The 10,612-nt window shown below is 41.4% G+C and overlaps 2 protein-coding genes across 5 annotated transcripts in view; both read left to right on the top strand.

The window, feature by feature from the left end:
* Positions 1–5,290, top strand: part of SIGMAR1 (sigma non-opioid intracellular receptor 1) — a 22,989-nt gene extending 17,699 nt beyond the window's left edge. Inside the window, exons 2-4 of the mRNA XM_042455351.1 lie at positions 1,011–1,211; positions 1,941–2,033; positions 2,119–5,290. Of these exons, the coding sequence (XP_042311285.1) occupies positions 1,011–1,211; positions 1,941–2,033; positions 2,119–2,342 (518 nt within the window). The 3' untranslated portion in view covers positions 2,343–5,290. The remainder of the gene's footprint in view (positions 1–1,010; positions 1,212–1,940; positions 2,034–2,118) is intronic.
* Positions 1–10,612, top strand: part of LOC121924166 (myogenesis-regulating glycosidase-like) — a 718,305-nt gene that overhangs the window by 58,330 nt on the left and 649,363 nt on the right. The window lies entirely within an intron of this gene.

Genomic DNA, 10,612 nt, shown 5'->3' with positions numbered 1-10,612 from the left:
GTGCCCTGGGCCCAAGCCATTTACGGCTTTATAGGTTAAAACCAACATCTTGTATTGCGCCCGGAAGCGAATAGGCAGCCAATGTAGATCTTGCAAAATGGGTGTTATATGGCAGGTCCTGGAGCATCCAGTGACCAGCCTTGCTGCCATATTCTGTACCAATTGAAGCTTCCGGGTTTGGCACAAGGGTTGCTCCATGTAGAGCGCATTGCAGAAGTCTAATCGAGAGGTTACCAGAGCATGTACCACCGTTTCAAGGTCTGTTTTAATAACATTTTATTACTTAAACAAAATAAATTACTTAAAAACATGTAATTTCTACATCCATCCTACAGTACAAATCTTACAATGTATAAACAGCACATACCTACATAAATAACACAGACTTAAACAAATACATACCACTTATTATACCTCTAAGATGCATTAGTGACTTACCTTCATACTTCTTATCTAACCTTGTTGAATTTGCTTCTTATTTTAATGAAGATCCATATATTATGAGACCCATAATATAAATTATAATCTTTACTGTTATTATCTACCCTTACTTGTTGCTCTCTGTTCTCCAATAAGTCTCTTTCTTGACAAATCCATTGTATCATATAAATCAGCATTTAAATACCCAGCTGTACAGATTTCCAGTATTTTTGACTACAGCTCATTCTTTCTCAACTTTTTAAACTGATTTAAATGAGTAATGAGTCAAGTTTATCTAGTTGCATCATAGTTGCTAACTGTAACAGTCAGTCTTTCTACGTTGGTAATGCTTCACTTTTCCATTTTGAGGCATATAGTATCCTCGCAGTCACCTCCGAAATTGGTCTCCAGTTTTTCTTTTCAAATTCTTTTTCAAGACAAGAAGTTATACTCAATATGAAGAATCCTGGATTTTTGTTGTTGTTGTTGTTGTTGTTGTTGTTTTTTAACTGAAATATTCCTAGCTGCTCTTACACCAAATGGAGGGTTTTAAGCACCAAGCCTAATTTTGGTCCTTTTATTGCCTGCAGGGTTGGACCATGAGCAGGCGTTTTCCAAGATCATTGTGGAATTGCGCAAGAGGCACCCTGGGCACATCCTTCCAGATGAAGACTTGCAATGGGTGTTTGTCAATGCTGGTGGCTGGATGGGTTCCATGTGCCTACTCCATGCTTCCTTCTCTGAGTATGTCCTGCTCTTTGGCACAGCTGTGGACACTGGAGGACACTCGGGTAAGCTGGGTCAAACCTGCCAGGATGCTAATGTGGGGTGCACAATCAGCCCTCCACATCTGCGGCTTTGACTTTTGTGGATCTAATTATGTGCAGATTTGATTAATATGTTCTCTCTTGGAATCTCTAGTAGGCCATCCAGTACAACTATGTTGTAAGTTGACTTACAGTTGCACTGCAGGACCGAGAGATTACTAGATAAAACACTTCTCCAGGCATTTGTAGGTCCTCCAGCATGATGCTGTGGTCAACCTCTGGTGGATGTTGACCATAGAGTTACACTGGAGGACCTTGAGATTCCTAGAGAGGTGTTCTCTCAGGTAAAAAATAGTGTTGTGTTTTTTTTTAATTTGTGGTTTTTCTATTTTCAGGGGCATCCACGTCCCTAACCTCAGAAAATGTGGAGGGCTCACTGTATTAATTATTTATACCCTACTTTTTAGAGGAGAGGCAGAGGTAGTGGGACTACCAATGTTGTGTGAAATCCTGTTTCTGGGATCTAAGGTTCCCCTATTCCGACCCCCGTCTTTTTTGATTAGAAGTCACAAAATATACTGATAGGCACCATAAGACAAGCTTGTTGCCTCTGCCTCAAGAAAAGTATTGGAACAAATGGGGTGGGGAGGGAGCAGATCTTTCAGAGCAGGCAACTTCTATTGCTGATCCACACTGGGCCTTAGGTCTTAAGGATTAGCCAGGTTTTTTTTTATCCTGTGTCATCCCTTATAGGTCGATACTGGGCTGATATTTATGATACGGTTATATCAGGGACCTTTCGGCAGTGGAAAGAAGGAACAACGAAAAGCGAGATCTACTACCCAGGTGAGTTATCTTTTCCTTGTTGTACTACAGCAGAGGAGGAGAAACAGTACGAGACTGAATACCCTATGTCTATCTGTCTATGCAGGAGACTCCATTGTCCATCACTCTGGAGAGGCCACATCAGTGCAGTGGAGTGCCGGCACTTGGATGGTGGAGTATGGCCGTGGCTTCATCCCCTCCACACTCGCCTTTGCCCTCGCTGACACGGTTTTCAGCACTCAGGACTTCCTCACGCTCTACTATACTGTGCGTGTTTATGCCAAGGCGTTGCTCTTGGAGGCCAATGCCTACTTCAGTGACACAAGCTAGTGAGCCCTGGCTTCTCAGCTCTCTTCCACCTATTTGTTTTGGAATGGCAGGAGCTCCTTTCACCCCACCTCCCTTTGGCTGTATCGTGTCATAGAGGGCTTGGTGCAGCTCATGTCCTTATTCCTGTCCATCCACATGAGGTTGGGAGCATGGTAGATATTTCAGCAAATAAGGGGGGTGTCAAACAGAGCAGTCATATATAACCCTAGATCTATATTTCTTAATACCGGAATGTCTTTCTCCCATGTATTTCTGTAAATAGATGTCTGCTGTCTTTGCCATGCTCTTTGTGGAATTAGCATGACCGAACATTCAGGGTATCTTGAGGCTATATATAAGAGAAAGAGAAAAATAATAATTCTCTTAACATGTTTACATGGTCTTAGTATGATAGAGCCTCCAAAGACGTAATCTACCAGGTTCTGATGATGCACAACTTTGGCATTTTCAGGTGGGCAGGTGCTTGATCATTTCCCCCACCTCACTGAAATGAACTGAGGTTGAGCAACAGCAGAGCATGGAAAATCTATTCCTTAAAGTATATATTTGCACTACTGTGGAACATGGGCAATAGAGACTTCCTGTCAAATTCACTCTAATCCCTATCCCTCATTTGGAGCCAGCTCAGTTTTTTTGAGATTGAACATGGGTTATCTTCATATTTCTGGCTTAGTCGATAGATACGATAATTAAATTCTAGACACCCTGTGATTGTGGGGTGGGTGGGATTTGTTTCAGTTACACATTGTGTTTTGAGTTCTGTCAGATTTCTGTTCTGCAGGAATGGCTTACGTTGTGTTTCTCTGAAAGATCCTGTTCTTTCAACAAGCCTGTCCTGCTACATTTCTAGAAAAAACAAGTTTGGTTTAACATGCTTCCTTTATCTCTCACTGAATTAATTTATGCTGCTGAAGTTAATCTGGATCAGAACCAGTTATATAATGCAATTACTTCTCAATTTGCACTGCTAACCTAATTTACCCTATAATCTTAATGGTTAGTTAGAAATGAAAACCTACAGGGTCAGTAATTAGAACAGATTTCCTTCTGCCCCTTCACCCCTTTTCAAAAGACCTTATCCATGTTGAGAGCCACCATCCATTGCCTTAACTTAGAGCCTTACTCCGGTGGCTAGTTGAGCTATGCACACATGTATTTATATATATGTGTATATATATTATAGATATATACCGCCTGGTATCTTGCAGGATTCAGGTGGCAGTTGTTCCCGAGGATGCCTTTTGAATGAGCCCTTTGACAAGTGTAATAGCTTCACAGTTTGTCTAGAATCTCTTTCTTTTCCTTCTGTGGTTCTTGATACAGCTGAGCTGAAACTCTGAATTATCTGACCTTTAGCTTGAAATTCAGATGGCAGGACCAAACGCAAGGATTATTTGGAGGGAGTAGTAGAATTGGATAAATGACTGATAAGGCTTTACTGGTATGTGATATCATTGTGGCCCTTGCCCCTTTTCTCCATTTTCTCAACAGAACCAGATCTTGCCTTGGTGACAGGCTTCAGTTTTTTCCAATAATGTCCTATCATGCCAGGGTCCTCGAGAAGGAAAATTAGTATCTGTTAAGAGCAAGAGCTACCATTAAGGGTCTTCTCTGTCTTTTTGTCTCCTTCCATTACCCTTCATAAGTCCTCCATCCTTTCATGGTCTGCAAATGGAATCATTATATCACTAACTCATAATGGTCTGAGAATTTTTTAACTTTACTTGCTCCTGCTGCTACCTCATTGGCAAATGCCTGGTTCTCCTTTAAATTGCTGATTCTGCTGAAAGAATCACTCTTCCCTTTAAACAGAACGTTACTCCAAATATTAAAGGCAACAGAAGCTTTCCTTGTCTCTCCCAGTTCTTGTTCTCTGAAAGCATCAGAAACTGTCTCAAGCCACTTTTCTCATACAAACAGGGAGTACCATTGCTATTATAGATCAAACTGTAGCCATCCTTTTGCATTTTTTCAATCATTGGAGATTCTCTTTTCCTAAACATGGTTGAAATCAAACCATTTGTTCTGCCGGCCTCCCTATTAGCACCCATCCTTGCACTTTTCTTCCTGTGGATTGGCTGCAGTGGTCAGAAGTGCAAGTACAAAGCAGTCACTTCTCCCAGCTTTGAGGTACCAGCAACAACCTTAGCAGTACAGTAACTCCTGTTCACCAGGGAACAGAAAAGATGTGGGGTATTCAAGAGAGTATTCACCTGCAACATTAAGTCTTGTTTCCCTCCACCAGCAGCAACAGAGTCAAGGAGACTGCATGGCCCAAGATAGTCTTGTCTTTTCTCTTTAGTGAATGTGTTGGCTGGCAGGTGACTAGTGTAACTGACTACTTCTCAACTCATCTCCCAAGGAGGAATCATATAAGCATCTTCCTTTGTAGCCTATAATAATGTCCATAAGCTTAGGCAGGGGTGGGAATCATGCAGTGCTCCAGGTGTTCTTGGGCTGCAACTTCCAGTATTCCTCACCATTAGCTGCTCTGGCCAGCGTTGCAGTCTAGCCATATCTGGAGGATTAGAGCAAGGGGATGATTTCCAAATAAGTGCAGCTGATTAGTGCATTTTGGAACCCAAGCAAGCCCCTTGTCTTCTCCCCCACCTTTCATGTTTGTGTCAGGATGTGGTAATAGATTGCAGTGAGTCACCTTGCTTTCAGGCTCCATCTGGCCTGGTTTCTGCTAGCCCTTCTTTGTGGAGCAATCCCAAGGGCTATCATTAGCAGCATGGCATAGGTGGCCAAAAATATGCAGTCTCTTTAACCTTGTAACCATCAGGCAGACATGTAGCATGTATCTGGTTTCTGTCTTGGTTAGTACAAATGTATCTTGAATACGTATCAGATCTTGGTTCTTTCATTTGCCAACCATTGCTGGAGAGTAAATCAGTCTGTATGATTGTTAAACAAACAAAAATACAATGGACCATGATTCTATTGTCCTTGTGTGTCTGCCTTTGCTTATCATTGAAACTTGATACACATTGGATATTTGCTTTACTTTCGGAAAATTGTATCTTGGGTATCAAGGGAGCTCTTAAACAGGTTGGTATGGCTTCTTCCTGTATCTTTGCAAGCAAGCACATTCAGCCCATACTTTATTGCTCAGCCCCCATGAGCTCTGGAGCATGCATCCTTTGCACTAGAAAAAGAAAGCAATTACTCTGAAAACAAACCAAAGACATGTTAGCTTAATCAGGGCAGGGAGGATGGACTCATGCAGGGCTACAGTATTTTCAATATGGATGAATGTCAAAGAGCAAAAGATAGATGGACTGGCAGCATTAACCTGGAATACTGTGTCCAATTCTGGGCACCACAATTCAGAAGGATGTTGACAAGTTGGAATATGTCCAGAGGAGAGTGACTGAAATAGTGAAGGGTCTGGAAAGCCCTATGAGGAGCAGCTGAGGGAGCTGGGGATGTTTAGCCTGGAGAAGAGAAAATTAAGAGGTGGCATGATAGCCCTGTTTAAGTACTGTATTTGAAAGAGTGTCACATTGAGGATGGTGTAAGCTTGTGTTCTGCGGCTCCAGAGACTAGGATCCGGAGCAATGGATTCAAACTACAGAAAAGAGATTCCAGCTCAACATTAGAAATTCCTGACAGTAAGATCAGTTCAACAGTGGAAGACACTCCCTCAGAGTGGTGGAGTCTCTTCCTTTGGAGGTTTTAAACAGGGGCTGGATGATTGCCTGTTGGGAGTGCTTTGATTCCTGCATAGCAAAACGGGATTGGACTAGACAGCCCTTGGGATCTCTTTCAACAACATGATCCCAGGAGCAGAATATATGTACATTTTCAATCAGCACTAGGTTATGGCACTCATTTGAGTTTTGAGTTCGCAAGCAATTTTTTAATCCTGCAGCACAAGGTACCAGGATTACCTGTCTTCTACCACTGCATTTAGCAGTTACAGCTACAGGAGTTACTATGCCCTTTTGTCTTCACTTGCCAGTCAATTCGTGAAACAAAGGTTTGGCCTCAGATCTAAATAGCTAAACGAGACCTTTATTGCCAAAATGGAAATCCAATTGCAACTTGGTAAAAATGCTATCAGCAGTGACCCCTGTTGCTATTCAGTTGCACAGGTACCACTTGAAGAATTTTAAGAGCACTTTCTGAGCCTGAAGAGGGCTGGGAAGGCAGACATTGTGGGACAGAGGTTTCTTAATGGCAGGAGTCAGCAGTTACTCCTTGCTCAGGAGGGTCAGGAGCAGAGTACTTGACTTCATCCACTGGCTTCCTAATTACTGATTTGTTCTGCATGTACATCTAGTTAGTCTTTATAAAGGGGATCAATCTGCCTCAGGCCAAGGTTGACCTTATTTCCACTGAATTATAAGATATCCCTGAACTGAAATGATAGAATTGAATCATGAGCAAACACCTGGCTCATTATTTTTGGAGGTAGATGAAAATTAGCAGTGCTCTCTATATGAACAGTTCTTCCTGAAAACTAATTCCATTATGTGATTTTGTCCTTCCACATGGTTTTTAATATATTCCACTTATGAAGCATCATATGACTAGTACTCAAGTACAAGCTGAGTACCCCTTACCCAAAACAAGTGATCAGAAGTGTTTCAGAATTGGGATTTTTTTTGGGGGGGGGGAGATTTGGAAAACAAGTAGTGTAGCTGTACAGTACTTGAGAGGCTGGAGAGGGATGCCTCATCCACTGGGTTGCCATGAGTCGGGGCTGACTAAAGGGCATTTCACAACAAGAGAGATGCTAGGGTCTATGAAATGGTGAGAGATCTGGATTTGTGCCATTTCACAGATCCTCACACTCCAGCCTTGCAAGTGCAGTTCAGGCCTCTTTGCTGTGTCAGGCTGTGCAGTTTCTCTCCTAGATGATGAATCGTATGGGCTGCTGCAGTTTTTGGCGATTCCCAGTGGTTGTAATGCTGTCTGTCCTGAAAGGAATATCCCATTGTGGAGAAAGGTGGGATATAAATCCATAAAATAAAAATTCCTTGTTTTGCAAAATTCCCCTAAAGAAGGTTACCCAGTTAGCTATTTTGCTCTTGTTGTGTGCCTTCAAGACATTTCCTTATGGCAACCCTAAGGCAAATCTATGGTTTTTGGTTTTTTTTTGCAAGATTTGTTCAGAGGTTTGCCATTGCCATCCTCTGAGGCTGAGAGAGTGTGGCTTGCCCAAGGTCACTCAGTGGGTTTCATTGAATTGAACCCTGGTCTCCAGAGTTGTAGTCCAAAACTCAAACCATTACGCCACCCTGGCTCTCCTTTTTAGTTTCATCTATTTTTTTCATATTTTGTTTGCTGAGGGATACAGAAAGTACTTGGAAACTTTTACAGTTCATTGATAAAGGAAAGCTTAGGAGAAAATGTGGGTTTGCTAGTTTATCCCAAAATCTTGGGGGAGGGGGTTCTTTATTTATTGATTTTATCCTGAATAATGCCATACAGCTCATATAATACTTCACTACTAAATATTTCCATTATTACACCACAAATATTTCAACCCTCTCCAGCAGCTATGACAGATATAGTATTCAATACCTGAAATGTGGCATATCTAATAGTTCCTCTCACTTCTTTGTACCCCTTTTCACCTTTGACTTTCTCAGTCCAAGAACTAAGCCTTTGGTTTATGTAATATAAATCCTGCTCTGATTTTTGAGGAAATGTAGGTCAGATCTCAAATTTAGACACCTGGCCACCTCACCCCAGTTTGCCTAGAAAAAAACCATGCAGTCAGGAGCTGGGGGTGAGTTTCAATTCAGGATATGAAATGATGCTTGCTTTATGTGTTGTCTTGTTCTGTACTGTGCTTATCTGGGTTAATCCATCTTGGAGTGTTGGGTGAGATCCCCAACCATGTACCTGGATCATGAAGAGGCATTGGGTGGGGATACTGGGGCTAGCCATGCTAATTAAATAGTAGGGTCAACTTATTGCTGTTTCTGAGCCTCAGCAGGTGGCAGTAGTGCCCTTCAGTATGTGATGCTTCAGCGGCATCTATGAAAATAGTAGCTGGAAATCCCCATTTTCATATGTCCATTCACTGTAAGAATAGCATAATTATACAAACTAAGTACAGTGGGTCTTTGATGTCTGCTGGAGTTTGGTTCCAGGACCTCCCATGGAGACCAAAATCCGTGGATGCTCAAGTCCCATTAAATACAATGGCATAGTAAAATGGTGTCCCTTATATAAAATAGCGAAATCAAGGTTTGTTTGTGGGAATTCATACATTTTTAATATCATGGAGTTTTTGTGGCAGGTTTACCAGAGGGCGTTTGCCATTGCCATTCTCTCAGGCTGAGAGAGTATGACTTGCCCAAGGTCAACCCAGTGGGTTTCTATGGCCAAGCCAGGATTCGAACCCTGGTCTCCAGAGTCATAGTTCAGTGCTCAAACCACTACTCCACACTGGCTCTCTTCTGGATATGCTGGTCTAAAATTCTTGTGCTACCTAGGATAATGAGAGCTTTAGCCAAACACATCCATTGCACAACTTGGAACGTTTGAAAACATTATTTGTTAATATTGCCAGTTAGATACTGAAGAATTAACATTGGTGGATATAGTTAAATTTGTTTTATTGATTGTTAAGTGGAGTATCAGTTTTTAAAGAAACCACGGACACTTTAGAAAGAATGGCATGATGGGGTTGGTAGTCTTGCCCCAAGGGCACATTTTTATTAACTCCTTTAAGAGTGTTGTGGTTTTGAAGGCCTCAACCTGATACTTTTATTACAAATCCCATTATCTGGCATGATAGGAATTGTAGTTCAACACTTCTGGAAACTGCCAGGTTGCCAAAGACTTTCCTAAAACATGAGCTCTGACTGTATATTCTGTTAAATTTGGTCAGTGATATACATCTGCCTTCTTTTCTTCCTGCTCCACCAATATGTCTACCATTCATTCATCTTTCAAATATCCTGGATTGTTTGTACTGGAAATAGTGAATAAGAAGTGATGCATTCATCTTAGTTAAAAGATGTTGATGCAGTGTAATAAGGAAGTGCATAGCAAAGGTCAGTTGGTGAATCAGAGATTTCTTAATCAGAAATATTTTTAGTGCCTAGACATGTGCAGAATATTTTTCTACAACACAACTTCTGCTGCTCAGAATTAAGAAAAATAGACCCGAATTCTGTTGGTTACTCCCAACCAAAGTAAAAGCATTGAATAAATAAATAATTGATAAATGGTGTGTAGATAAATTGATTTAATGGACCTACTCTAGTTGGGACTACCTTTGGTCTGCAAAAATCAGAGTTAGAGTACATGAACCATGGTCTGCAAAATTAGAGTTAGAGTACATGTTTTGCATGCAGAGGGAAGAACATGGTCTCCAGATGATTCACTGGTCTCTCCAGTTTAAAGTATCAGGCATATGTGGAAGAATCCCAGTTTATCGGTACAGGTTGACTCTCCTTTATCTGAACTACTTGAGATCAGGGGTGTTTTGGATTTTGGATTACCTGTATTTGCATGTATGTACATGAAGAGATCTCTTGGAGATGGGACCCAAGTTTAAACTTGAAATTCATTTATGTTTCATATGCCCCTTTGTACATAGCTTGAAGGTAATTTAGTGCACAATATCTTTAATATTTTTGTGTGTGAAACAAAGTTTATGTCCACTGAACCATCAGAAAGCAAAGGTGTCACTATCTCAGCCACCCATGAAAATAATTGGTTTTTGGAGTATTTTGTATTTCAGAATTCCAGATGAGAGAGACTCAAACTGTAATTGACCTTATTATCACATACAGTACTTGGATTTGTGAAAGGATGTAATGTAAAAATAATTCTGCCTCGGTGCTACTCAAAAGTGGTGATCCCTGGACCAGTGCTGCTCTGTAAGCCATCAGCTGCCAGTCCACAGTGAGTTTATTGCGGGTGGGGGGGACTGTAGCTAATGATCACAGACTGTGATACATTAGAAGGGGAAATTGATGGTCCCACGCATTAGATAGCCTGGGGAGTACTGATTCACATGACACTCCTTCTGATATTTGGAGTTGTACTTATATTATTTCAACATTCAGTCATCTCCAGGCTAAGCATACCTACCTACCACAATCATTCCTTGCTGGTCTTGGTTTCCAGACCAGCTACTATCTTGGTCAGCCCCCTCTGGATACATTCCAGGTTGTCAATATCCTTAAAGTAGCCTCCCTGAAACCCAGGAGAAACTTTGCTACCAATTATTTATTGAATTTATATCGCACCTTAATAATTCAAGAGGGATGTGGACAAACTGGTGTGTGTCCAGAGGATGA

Source organism: Sceloporus undulatus, chromosome 2, assembly GCF_019175285.1.
Source record: "Sceloporus undulatus isolate JIND9_A2432 ecotype Alabama chromosome 2, SceUnd_v1.1, whole genome shotgun sequence".
NCBI lineage: Eukaryota > Metazoa > Chordata > Lepidosauria > Squamata > Phrynosomatidae > Sceloporus > Sceloporus undulatus.
The sequence above is the reverse complement of the archived record's forward strand: the minus strand, read 5'-3'. Positions and strand labels throughout refer to the sequence as shown.